Raw genomic sequence first — 13,040 nt, forward strand, 5'->3', positions numbered from 1 at the left:
GGCCTCTCGCTTCCCTCCCGGCTCCTACTTGCTGCTCCCCAAAGACCCATAGTCCCGCCACTGCTTTACCCAGCCCTCGAAAGCACTAAACAGGCTCTTTATCACCACCAAACGCCAGCTTTGCCTGCTGTATGCTTGGCTCTTAAAGAGAAGGGAGGTCTCCTTTCAGCCAGCACTGCAGGGGGAGCAGAACCCCCGAGCTGTTTGTGTCCTGAGCCTTAAGGGGGGACATGGAAGCTGGGGACTGACTGCAGTCCAGTGTCTACAGTTCTCCCTGGGTCAGGGCAGATGTGGGAGGAGCACGTGCCTGGTCCTTCGTGTGAACACTCTCCTCTGCAGGCCCCACTCAGAATCCCAGCCAAGCACTCGAGGGGCACAGCCGGGCATGCGGTGGGGTGGGGGTGGGGGGGCCTCTTCCATGATGCAGCTGCTGACTCCCCCGTGGACAGCCAGGTGACAGAGTTTCCTGGAGACCGTGCTCTACTTCTCGCTCAGTCCACCGTTGAGAGCCACTGCAGAGGGGTCCGTAGCGTCCGTTTTTGACAAAACTCTCTCTGGTCTCCTTCTTCACCAGACTCCCATTGCATTTCTATGCTTGTTTGTGCTCCTCTTTGGAATCCGTAGGATATAAATTATCGGAATGAAGGAGACTCCAAGTACAATTTTCTCTTCACGGGTGACTATGGAGTCTTCCCCGTTCCCACGTGCTCTACCCTTCCCACCTACTCTACCCTCAGTCTGGAGTGTGAGGGTCTCCATGAGCTCTGCCCACCCACATTTCAGCCGGTTTTCTCCACACATGCCCCACTGCAGTCACACAGGGGACCACACCTAGTCCCTCTTCTCATCGTCATCTTACTGTCCTTCGTCGCCAAAAGGTCCCTCCCTAGAAGGTTCTCTTCCCCATACCTGTTTGCCAGGTGTAGCCTACCCTCCAGGTGCGCATGCCCGTCCTCATGGGACCTCACAGGCATCGAGGTCAGCCCTGAGATGGGATGCCAGGGGGCCTGAGTTACTCCTGGTCAGCACAGCTTATGGAGCTTGGTGCCTCAGACATGGGGCTGATCAAAAGAAGGCAGGCCAGACCATAAGCCCAGCCAGGGACACCTCTGGGCCACAGGGTATGGCTCACATAGAGACTCTTGCTAGGTGATGACTGAGCCCATAGGTCTCCAGGGCTCTGGCTCCCTCCACCCGTCACCATCCCCCCCAGCTATGAACCTCGCAAACCTCATGCTTCCTTTGCAGCAACAGAACAAATGACACTGGCCCTCAGCACAGATCTGACTCCTGGTTTATAGAAGCCAACTCTCAGAAAAAAAGAGTGCCCAGGATCCCTCGGCTGCCCACATCAGAGGCTGGGAGCAAGGGCGGGATGCAGAGAAAAGGCAGCAGGGGCCCCCCCAGCCTCCCCTGGCAGTCACAACTCTGCTGGGAGGGGCCGCACAGCAGCGCGCTGGGTCCGAATCACTCCCTGGCAGGCCCTTCACAGAAGAGGCAGGGAGGTCTCGGATGCTTCTGCAGCAGTGCTGGTTCAGGTGCTGGCCCAGACTTGTCCCTGAGGCCTGGGAGCTCCGCCATCACCCCCAGTGATGAGCACTGGAGCCATGAGGCTCATCCCCAGAGGGTCACAGGATGGGTTCCGAGCCGTTCCAGTTCACTGATGCCCCCTTCCACCTAAGAACAGAGGGACAGAGAGTTAGGGCTGCGGGGCCACAGGGGAACCATCTCTTGTCCTCACTCACCTGATCTCCCATCTCCAGGGCTTCGAGGATTTCAAGTTTCATCATGTCCACACCACCATTCCACACCCACAGACAAACCTACACACCGGGCCCCTATAAGACAAACGCACCCAAAATCCCTCGACAAGCCGAGTGATCTACACACATCTGAATCCAGCCACTCTTCAGGGGGGCTAGATGGTGGCACTTTAAAGGCACATAGGAAGACCCAGATATGGAGAAATCCTAGAGGTTTCAAGGCACAGAAGGGGGTCCAGTCGCCGGAGCCCAGAAAGGTAGGCAGGGGGCATAGGGAGCCCGCAGAGCTGGCACCACACAGGACCTAGTAGGCCTCGCACGGATTCTGGCCTTTGCTCTAAAAACCATGAGAAGTTAATGAAGCGCTGTGAGCAGTTCAGTAAAACACAGGTTTGCTTTTTCAAAAAATTACTTTAGGAAGCCTTAAGAAGCAGTGAGTATAATTATAGGAGTCCTGAGTTAGATGGGGCTTCCCTGGTGGATCAAATGTAAAGAATCTGCCCACAATGCATGAGACTTGGGTTTGATCCCTGGATTGGGAAGATCCCCTGGAGAAGGAAATGGCAACCCAGTCCAGTATTCTTGCCTGGAGAATCCCATGGACAGAGGAACCTGGCGGGCTACAGTCCATGGGATTGCGATGAGTCGGACACAACTGAGCAACTAACACTTCAGCAGAGTTAGATATAATTTAATAATAGTTCAGTCCCCAAATTAAAGTTATTATAGGAGAGACCAGCGCTTAATTTTAATATTAATACATGGAATTAGTTTTCTATAAAGGACTGAGAGGAATCACATTTATAGCAGGTGGGATATTTCGGAAAAATCTGGCACTGGGTGCATTATACACAAACGTACATCCTAACATTATACAAACCAGGAAACAGATGTTGCATACCTCAATAGCAGTGCTAGAACATGGAGTCTGAGGCTGGAGTTTTGAAATGTTTCCCAGGGTGTGGGGTTTGGGGAGTAGACATTTTCAAAACCTAAAGTTTTACAACTCAATACTGAAATTGTCACAGAGAGGGAAGAATGGGCACTATTCTTACTTTACTTGTACATCTGCATTGGAAAGCCCAATACAGGCAGACCTCATTTTATTAAGCTTTTCTTTATTGCACTTTGCAGATACTATGGGGGGGGGGTTGTTTGTTTACAAATTGAAGGTTTATGGCAACCCTGCATCGAACAAGTTATCAGCACCATTTTTCCAACAGCATTGGCTTACTCTGCAGTTCAAGCTGTTTCATTATTACTATCTTTGTTATGGTCATCCATGATCAGCGATCTCTGACATTATTACAAAAGATTACGATTCATTGAAGATCATGATGTTTAGCATTTGTGGCAATAAAGTATTTCCTAATTAAGATATGCACATTGTTTTTTAGACATAATGCTATTGCACACGTGACAGACTACAGGATAGTGTAAACCTAACCTTCATACGCACTGGGAAACCAACAACTCATATGATTCGCTTTACTGCATGGGTCTGGAATGAACCCACAACATGTCTGAGGTCTGTCTGTATCCCTGAGATCGCACCTGCAGCAAGAAGGGAGTGAACAGGTTCTCTCAAAGTAAGACTGCTGCATTTTCCAACCGAGTGCTTAGAAGTACCATGAATTTTCAGTCACGGTTCGGCATAAAGCCAGCACTTTCCATCTTCATGAATAACCTAGAACCCCACTGAATTTCTCTCCTTCCTTCCTCAGGCTTCTGCTCTTTGCCTTTCTTCATGCCTGTGCCTGCCTTTCGGGACCCCATCTATGTCTCTGAGTTTCCAGTTGAGAGGGACAGCCTTGCAGAGGCAGGGAGATTCATACTCATTCTGTTCTTCCAACCTACTTTCCTCCTGATGACCAGAAACTTCTTGGTCTCTGTAAAGACTGTACGACCCCCATGGAGTATTTTTCACACTTTACATCATTCCATTTCCCTTCAAGTGAGCAAAAAGATTTCTTGTCATTTGGAGAGGAAAACAAAAATCTTAGTGTAATTTTGTGCTTCTTGCTCCCATATAAAGGTGTGGTGTGGGTGGCAATATTTGCATCTAGCTCATTTTGGAACAATTAATATGGCATTCTTCTAGCTCCGCCAAGGCCTCCACCCTGTGCAGGGCTTCTGTAACTCTCCAGGGAATGTAAGAATGTAATGGCTGTCATAGTCTTAGACACCAGGCACAGCCCCGCCCTGTGTCATGCGCGTCAAGTGACAGTTCAGGAAATTTTAATCTGGTCCAAATATGAACACTGGAATGCATCTTCTTGTTAAAACACTCGGCATAAAAGGCTCAGCCACGAATGTTAAACTATTTTAAGAAACCCTCCAAAACTAGCTCTGCATTCCCTTCAATGTCATTTGGTAGCGTCCTGAGATGCTGCACGATTGTACCCAAAATGGGGTTGTATGGTTTTCTGGCAAATTGGTTCTTTTCTTCCTGCATAAAAGGCTGAGAGGTACCATTTCATCACCCAAACCATTTGGTCCCTGGAATCCTTCCAGTCTCAGATACTCAGAGGCAGGTCTGGATGTGCAAAAAGTTTGCATACATTTCTAGAAGAGAGTTTCTCCCAAGGGTAATTGTTGGAAGAACTACCTTAACAAGATCCATTCCAAGCCTCACCTGTGATAAGAAATGCAGGATAACCTCTCATGCTCCTCCACGGACCCAACCTCTGCTTCATCATCAGTCATGCCTTGTGCATCAACAAGGTCAGCATCACCTGTTCCACTGGAATGTGGATTAAGTGATTCTTTGGTACCCGAGTGCTTTAGACGGTGTCCTGAGGTGCTGTGTTGTTGGCACTGAGATAGATCTAGAGGAACCTATTAGACGCTTTGGGGTTGAGCTAATTTGATGGAACCATCAGCATCAGAGCATCCATCATTGCTTAAAGGAGAGATACTGGGACGGTGTCTGGAGACAACTTAGCAGCCCCGGAAGGAGTCAGGCTGCTCCTTGGTGAAGAGTGCCCACTGCCTGAGTGCCCACTGCCTGCCCTACTGGCGCAGGACCCTGATGACATCTCAGGGTAGCTAACAGAGGTCCAGCTGGTGGGGAAGACGGATAGAGCTCTGACTTCCACAACCGAGCAGGCTCTAGAGGTAAGAGGAGCTGAGAAGGGTTGTGATGACCACAGGTTCGAAGGGAGCATGTGGACCTACTGGGTTAACAGCACTTGAGCAACCTTCAGCCACACAAGGCAGAGCCTCGATGATTCCACCACTCGACTTTGATGTTTTCAATTCACTTTCTCTGTTCATCATCTTTGCAGTTTTGAAACACATCAATAAAAACCTTGTACTGTTCTGTTAAGATTTGTAGAGGAGCGTGTGTGTTTGTGTGTTAGTCACTCAGTCATGTCTGCCTCTTTGCCACCCCGATTCCACCATGCGACTTGAGGTTTTCAATTCGCTTTCTCTGTTCATCATCTTTGCAGTTTTGAAACGTATCATTAAAAACCTTGTACTGTTCTGTTACGATTTGTAAAGGAGTGTGTGTGTTAGTTACTCAGTTGTGTCTGACTCTTTGCCACCCCATGGACTGTAGTCCACCAGGCTCCTCTGTCCATGGAATTTCCCAGGCAAGAATATTGGAGTGGGTTTCCATTCCCTACTCCAGGGAATCTTACTGACTCAGGGATCAAACCCGGATCTCCTGCATTGCAGGCAGGTTCATTGCCAACTGAGCCACCAGGGAAGCAGGTGGCTTCCAGGGAATGTAGAGAAGCATCAGCTTCTGTAAAGTTCCTATCAAAATCTTAGACACTAGGAGCACATCCTGAATCCAGATGCCCAGATGAAAGGCAGAGAAAAGAGCGACATTCCTGCCCACGGCCTGCCTCCAGGCACCAGGGACCCAGATTTGCAAAGGAGCAACTACTGCCAAGGCCAGTCTGGATTTTTGCCTCCAGTCATGGAGAGAATGAGGGGAAGAGTCAGAAATAGAGCAGACTTCCTGTATCCCTATAAGATCCACCCTCAGCCTGGTCCCCAACGCCCTTCCCTCATCCTTCTCCATCCCTCACAGCTTCACCCTCCCCATACCAACAGGCAGACGGAAGCTTCTCCTCTGAGCTCCCAATTTGACAAAAGAGTTTGGCTTCAGTGCAGGGGTGAGTCACTCTCATCTGCTGCTAGTCGCCCATGTCACACCAACCAGGCACTGAGTCCTAAGGTCTGGCTGTGGGGTTGATGTTGGCTTTCAGGCTTTCCATAGAGGTAACCAACCTACTGCACCCTGGCCAACAGGTGCTGAGGCAGGGAGAGTAGTAGAAACACAGAAAGAAAGCAGTTTACAACTACAACAGGAAAGCAGAAATGTTTTAAAATTGAAAGAGCTGAAACGCTGGAATGCTGTGTTTATGAAGGGGATGAATGGTTCCCCAGGGGGGATGGTTCTGAAAGTCTACAGGCCAATTACAAGGATGAATAAGAACTCTAAACATGCAATCAGGGGCTGATAGAGAAAGGGAAGGGTGAAATGGAGTGGCTTCTGAATGGGCTGCTGCTGCTAAGTCGCTTCAGTCGTGTCCGACTCTGTGCGACCCCATAGACGGCAGCCCACCAGGCTCCCCTGTCCCTGGGATTCTCCAGGCAAGAACACTGGAGTGGGTTGCCATTTCCTTCTCCAGTGCATGAAAGTGAAAAGTGAAAGTGAAGTCGATCAGTCATGTCCGACTCTTCGCGACCCCATGGACTGCAGCCTACCAGGCTCCTCCGTCCATGGGATTTCCCAGGCAAGAGTACTGGAGTGGGGTGCCATTGCCTTCTCCATCTGTGTGGGCAGGCAGCATCAAAGCTCACTCAACTATGAAGAAGGAGGCTGAAGGTGTGAGTTTAGAGCAGGGCTCCTCAGCGTGGGCACAGTGGTTATTTGGGGCTGGATAGTTCTGTTGTGATGGCTGTCTTGTGTACTATAGGACATCTGACACCCTCCCCCCAACCAAGGACAACCCAAAATGTCCCCAGATGTTGCCAAATATCTCCTGCGGAACAAAATTGCCCCCAGTCAAGGACCATTGGCTCAGGGGTTGAGCTCAGTGAAGATGCGGTGGTCCCAAGCTCAGGTCCACTCAGCGTCATGGGCAGGCCCATCTCATGATCACGACTGAATCCCCTTCCTTTCCAGCAGCCATCACTGAGTAGTAACCTGCCTCCACAGATTCTGAACACTGACAGAACTAGTGTATTTCAGAGGAAAAAAAGGTGACTTGCTGTACCAGCGAGAAGAGAGCAGGCCTGCTTTTAAAGCCACCAGAACTGACCTGTAGAGATATACCCCAGAATTCCTCTCACTCACTTTGGATTTCCAGACAAGTATCCAGTGTGCCAGCATGCCATCCTAGGTGCCAGCCGCTGGCAGCCAGAGCAGCTACCCAATGAGCTCCACGGGCTGCCTCTCACCTGAGAGCCTGGCCAGAGCTGTGCCCTCTGTTAGGGGAATCACACAGACTGAAACCACCCATCCTGGCCAGGAACCATAGGAACCAATCGCGTGAGTTACTTTACGACAGGAGGTCCTGGTAAGGAACACGGAACAAGCCACCATTAAACTGAAGAGTTCGGGAAAAGGTCAAAAGGAGACGCCACATGTCCGACTGCCTCCCAGAATCCTTTTCGCTGGCATCCATCTTGGCTGAGCAATGTTTGCTTCAGCAGCAAGAACCCTGGGTCAGAATGACTGGCCAGAGACAGCCCAGAAACTAATCCCACCCCCACAAGACCCGAGACTGAGAGTCTCGTGGCAGAGCAGTTCTCCTGGGTTCCCTCACCCTGTTAGAGACAGCCCAGAAACTAATCCCACCCCATAAGACCCGAGACTGTGAGCCTCGTGGCGGAGCAGTTCTCCTGGGTTCCCTTACCCTACCAGAGACAACCCAGAAACTAATCCCACCCCCATAAGACCCGAGACTGCGAGCCTCATGGCAGAGCAGTTCCCCTGGGTTCCCTCACCCTACCAGAGACAGCCCAGAAACTAATCCCACCCCATAAGACCCAAGACTGCAAGCCTCGTGGCAGAGAAGTTCCCCTGGGTTCCCTCACCCTACCAGAGACAGCCCAGAAACTAATCCCACCCCCATAAGACCCAAGACTGCAAGCCTCGTGGCAGAGAAGTTCCCCTGGGTTCCCTCACCCTACCAGAGACAGCCCAGAAACTAATCCCACCCCCATAAGACCCGAGACTGCGAGCCTCATGGCAGAGCAGTCCTCCTGGGTTCCCTTACCCTACCAGAGACAACCCAGAAACTAATCCCACCCCCATAAGACCCGAGACTGTGAGCCTCGTGGCAGAGAAGTTCTCCTGGGTTCCCTTACCCTACTGCTTTCCGCCCGGGCGCCCCTTCCCAATAAAGTCTCTTGTGCTGTCAGCACGTGTGTCTCCTCGGACAATTCATTTCCAAGTGTTAGACAAGAGCCCACTGTCAGGCCCCAGATGGGGTCCCTGTTCACGCAACACCTCCACCTGCAATGACCATCTTCCCTGTACACTCCGCATCCTTCGGGGCCAGGTCTAGGACCCCTTCTTCCAGAAGTATCCTTCCTCAGAACTGCTGTCAGGCTCCCCCCACCATACTGTCGTGGCATCTCCCTCTCCTACTAGACTGTGAGCCCCTAACGCGCAGCTCTGGTCTCACTTGCCTCCATCCCCTCCATGACCGCTGGCTCAGGGCTGGCTCCCAGGGGTGCTGCTGAGTGACCACGCCCCCTGCACACCAACTACCCCTGCTACCCCTGCTGAGGCCCAGGCACCAGCAGGAAAACCTGAGTCTTCACACTGCACTCCTCCTCCCCTTTGACCCCAGTGGGCACTGAGACCTGCCCAAGGCCCACCTCCCCCCTCCCTTCCCTTCTGCCTCCTCCCACCCATCCTCGGCCAACCTCACATGTGAGTCCCCCAAGGTCTCCAAAGGAAAGGGAATGCTTTCTCTCAACCTCACAACAGCTCAGGGAAGGCACCATTATACCCAATTGATGGATGGGAAATGGAGGTCCAGATGGAGCCAGACCTGGAAGTCATGCCACGTGGCAGTGGCAGAGCCAGGACTCAGTTGGGGCCTCCAGACTCCCGTTCAATGCTGTGCATCATGGTGTCACATATCCCATGAACAAGGAACACCATGGGCAGTTGTGCCTGTGGGCTGCAGAGAGGGGACTCAGAAGAGCGGGGCTGGGTGGCAGGAGCACCCAGGGAACCCTCCCTCAGCAGGTGAGAGACACTGTGAAGACGGCACCGAGGCAAGAAGGGTGTTTGCAGAGATTCCTCAGGCCGTAGCGGGGAGCAGCAGAGGGAGGTGAGTGCTCAGCTACAGCCCCTCAAAGGCACCGTCCCAGCTGAAATTACATTTTCCATTTTTCGTCTGATCCTCCAAACAGAAACATCTGTGACCCAGCCCCAGGCCCCAGTTATGAGTTCTTTCCTCTTTTCTCTGGCCTGTTGACAACCGTTTCATTTTCTCTTCCCCATTCTACTGAGGCTGGAAGCTTGAGAGAAGTTACTGTGTGCGCCTTGTTTGGAAATGACCATAAATCAGGCTTTTTTTTTTTTTTTGGCTGAGATGGTTAGAGAACAGAGGAGGGAGAAGGGTAGGGGACAGACACAAGCAAAGGTAACAGGAGATTCTCTGAGGCCGAGGCATGCGTTACACTAGAGAGTGGAGATGGTCCGGGACCTGGGGTGGATTCCAATTAGGATGCTCTTCTCCAAAGTCTGGCAGTCTAGTTTTGTGCAATGTCACCATGGCAACAAAGCCAGGTGGCGGGAAGTCACCCTGCCCGTTCAGTGACCTTCCACTGGGCTGGGACAGCATGGGCCTAAGATCCAGGCCCTGCACCGCTCTTGACTCTGGGTGTGGCCTGTGGCCAGACCCCAACCCTAGAGAACCCTGTCCGTAGAAGGAAGGGCCATGTCAGATGTTGTCCAAGGGCCTTTCTGTGTATCCAAGCAAGCTGCCAGATAGCTAGGCATGTGGCGTGCCTCGTGCGGGTTAGTGTGAGTGTCAGAGGCTCTTACGGGGCAACAAGACCTGAGTCTGAGGGTAGGCAGTGCGTCTCTTCCTGGATTACAACAGAGTTGATTCTGAACTTGACTTCTGTCCATTTGTGAACTCTGAGAGCAAGACACAAGTCTCATCCAGCTGTTTCTTGCATAGAGTCAACTCCAGAAGTTTCATGAGGTTGGAGTGATGATGGAGAAATCCCACCTGCCCTCAAGTTGGTCTATGCTGCCGTGAGAGCTCACTGTCTTTCAGCAGGTGCTTGGACTCTAACTGGCCTTGGAAAGGACCTGAGCTCGGGCCATACCTGCTTTCTGTCAAGGCAGCAGGATCTATCCCCCAAGAGGCCGGGCCCCAGCTCTAGCGGGTCTCGCTGACCTTGAAGGCCACTTTCCCAAGTTTCTCCCTTTGAGCTGTTTGAGAATCTGGGATGAAAACAAGATGCAAAGCCTTTGTAATCCAACCCCTTGGAACAGGATTCCAGGAGGCTGGGCCTGCTGTTTCCCATTACAGTGGTATGTTATCTGATGGGTACACAGGGGGAAAAATCCCGCATTCCCTCTACTCACTCACCCACTCAGCTTTCCGGGAATGATGCTGGGAAAAGTCGTGCCATGTTAACTACCCAGAAGGACCCATTAGGGTAGAGCAAGTGATGGGAGATGTTGAACTGGTCTCAGCAAAGTCCATACAGGGGTGCAGCACTCAGACCTGGGGGGGCGGGGGGCAGCCAGTGGAGCCAGGAAGGAAGTACCTCAGGGCCAGTGTGTCATAGCAGGCTAGACGCTGGAGGCTCAGCATCTCCCTTGACGTCTGACCCTCACCAGGCAGCCAGGGAGGGTGAGGGGGAGGTGGACACCACTCCCACCAGCCACCAGAGCATCAGTTCTCAAAGGGCTGCCCTAGAACAGCGGCACCTACAGCCTCTGGGAACTCGAGAAATGCAGATTCTCAGACCACATCCCAGGCAGACTGAATCAGAAACTCGGGGGTAGGGGTTGGGGGGTGCGGGATTTGTGTTTAACCACACCCCTCCAGGGGAGGCCCACTGAAGCCTGGGGACCACGCTCTAGAGCAAACCTTCTCTGTGAGGGAACAAACACAGACATGCTGGACCACTGATGCCCTCAGCCATCAGGGAGCTGTGTGGAGTCTGGGCCAACCAGGAGCCTCAGGCCAGCTGTCCCAAACCCTGTGTGGTGCCCACATATGATGATTTTCTATCTGTGACAAGCACTAAGGAGTTCTGCTGGAGGAGATGCCAGGACTCAGTCTGGCCCAGGCTGCTCCCGTGAGAGTGAGCAGGGACGGACAAGGGCGGGGCAGGGACTCAGCCTGGACCGCCTGCCCCAGGCCAAGGGCTCAGGGCAGCCTCTCCAGATCATTTCACATGCCGTCATTTCACTGGTTCATTCCAGGGCTCGTGGCCCCACCCCAGAGCAGGGGTAGGTCCTGGGAGGAGACAGCTAACAGAAGAGGGAGAGGAGACTCAGGCCCACGTTCACACTTGGATATCTCTGGACTGACCAGAGCCCCAAGTCATTCTCAAGCACGTGTCAATCAGGGCTGAGCCTACAAAGCCCAATCCCTGGACCCCTGGGAGGCACCTGGTAAGCCGAGTTCTACAGCAGAAGCATTCTCAGGAAAGGAAGAGTTACTCCAGAGAGGGTCAGCGGAGAGGCTCGGGAAGTGGGCCACCAGGGGGGCTGCAGAGACAGACTCTCCTGAAGAGGCCTTCAGAGAAAGGGCCCAGGGGTTTGGAGGTGGGCAGAGCCTGTGTCCAGGGCGCAGTCCGGAGCCCCGCTGGGCAGACTCTCCTGCAGGAAGGATAACCGGTGGCCCCCCACCCAGTCCTGCAGGAGGCGCCAAGGTCTGTGTCACCTCCTTCCCCCGCTGCTGCCCATCTCTCATCACTCCGAATGAGTGGCCCTTTGTACATGAAAGGAAAGCGGGCTGCGTGTGCCTTTAATCCTCCCGACGAAAGAAACGCCGGCGCATGACCCCACAGGAATGCTCCACCCCAGCCCGGCGGGCAGGCAGGTGGACAGATGAGCAGATGGACGCATGAGTGGGGGACAAGGCAGATGTCCCCACACCTCCTCTATGTCCCTTCCTGTGTCTGTGGAGCCTACTTTCTCTCCTCAGCTCCATTAAGGGCTCACTGGCTTTTGGGTGGCTGGGCAGCAGCCCTAGGTGAGCCCCCTGGATCTCAGGCGGTCAGAGACACGGGACCCCAGACATGGCCCACGTCCTCCACCCCAACCGCCACCACTTCACAAACAGGAAAACAGAGGTTCCGCCCAAGGTCACTGGGAGTCGTGAGCGGCTGAGACAATAATAACCAGGGCTGTGCAAGGCGCTTGGTGATGTCCTGGGTACTCTTCATGACAGCCGTGTGAGCCAGGCCTGGCCAGCAACCCCACTTTACAGACGACAAAGTGAGGCACAGACAGAAGTCCAATGGCTCACTGACAGAAAGCGGCAAGGTCGGGATCCAAACTCTGGGACCCACGCTGGCAAGTTCTCCAGCTCCCCTGCTGGGATCCGGGTCTCCTCCCTCCCGGCCTGCCCCTCCCATGGCACCCTGAGGCCTCTGAGTCACAGCCCAGAGGCTCTGCGAAGGGTCAGCCTGAGCGCTGGCAATTCCCCCTGCCTCCCTGCCGCAGAGCCTCCCCAGCTCTGGGCCTGGCCAGAGAACTCCTGAGCCAAGGGAGCCCCCTGGCCTGATCCCCAGGCTCCCTAAGACCGAGGGTAGGGTGAGAGGACTGGAGGACACCCACTGCCTTGGCGGCTCCAGGGTGCCTCCACTGGGTGTTCAGAGGGCCCCACCTGCACAAGCAGAAGGCCCAGGGCCGCCCCTCGCCAGCGCAAAGGCGTTGCTGCTCCAGGAGGCCGTGTCTGAGCATGCCCTGGCCAGGCCAGGTCTTCCTCGCTTCCGATCCTAGTCAAGCGCCCCGCCACCCCACCCCCGACACCACCAGGTAACCCCACCTGTTCCTCTTCCTTGGGGCCTAACAGTACTCACCAAATTTGGCAGCTGCTGCCTTGAATGAGGAGGGGTCTCAAGAGGCACCAACTCACCACCCCCACCACCTGACGCAGGGCATTTAACAAGCTGTCTGACGACATGTCATCTCACAAATCACACGCTTCTCCCTGGGCTCCAGTGACCACAAAATGTCACATATGAACCAGCACCAAGCATTGAGTCTTTCCGGTCTGTAGGGGTCCTCCATTCCCCAGCACACACACCCCTCCTAGGGGGGGA

At 53.4% G+C, this 13,040-nt stretch overlaps 1 protein-coding gene across 1 annotated transcript in view; it reads right to left on the bottom strand.

Moving 5' to 3' along the window:
- Positions 1 to 1,280: 1,280 nt before the first annotated feature.
- The window catches only part of FAM188B (family with sequence similarity 188, member B), a 91,807-nt gene continuing 80,047 nt past the window's right edge, over positions 1,281 to 13,040 (bottom strand). Inside the window, exon 16 of the mRNA XM_010829398.1 lies at positions 1,281 to 1,677. Coding sequence (XP_010827700.1) covers positions 1,629 to 1,677 — 49 coding nt within the window. The 3' untranslated portion in view covers positions 1,281 to 1,628. The remainder of the gene's footprint in view (positions 1,678 to 13,040) is intronic.

This window comes from Bison bison, unplaced genomic scaffold, assembly GCF_000754665.1.
Source record: "Bison bison bison isolate TAMUID 2011002044 unplaced genomic scaffold, Bison_UMD1.0 scf7180017858770, whole genome shotgun sequence".
NCBI classification, from domain to species: Eukaryota; Metazoa; Chordata; class Mammalia; order Artiodactyla; family Bovidae; genus Bison; species Bison bison.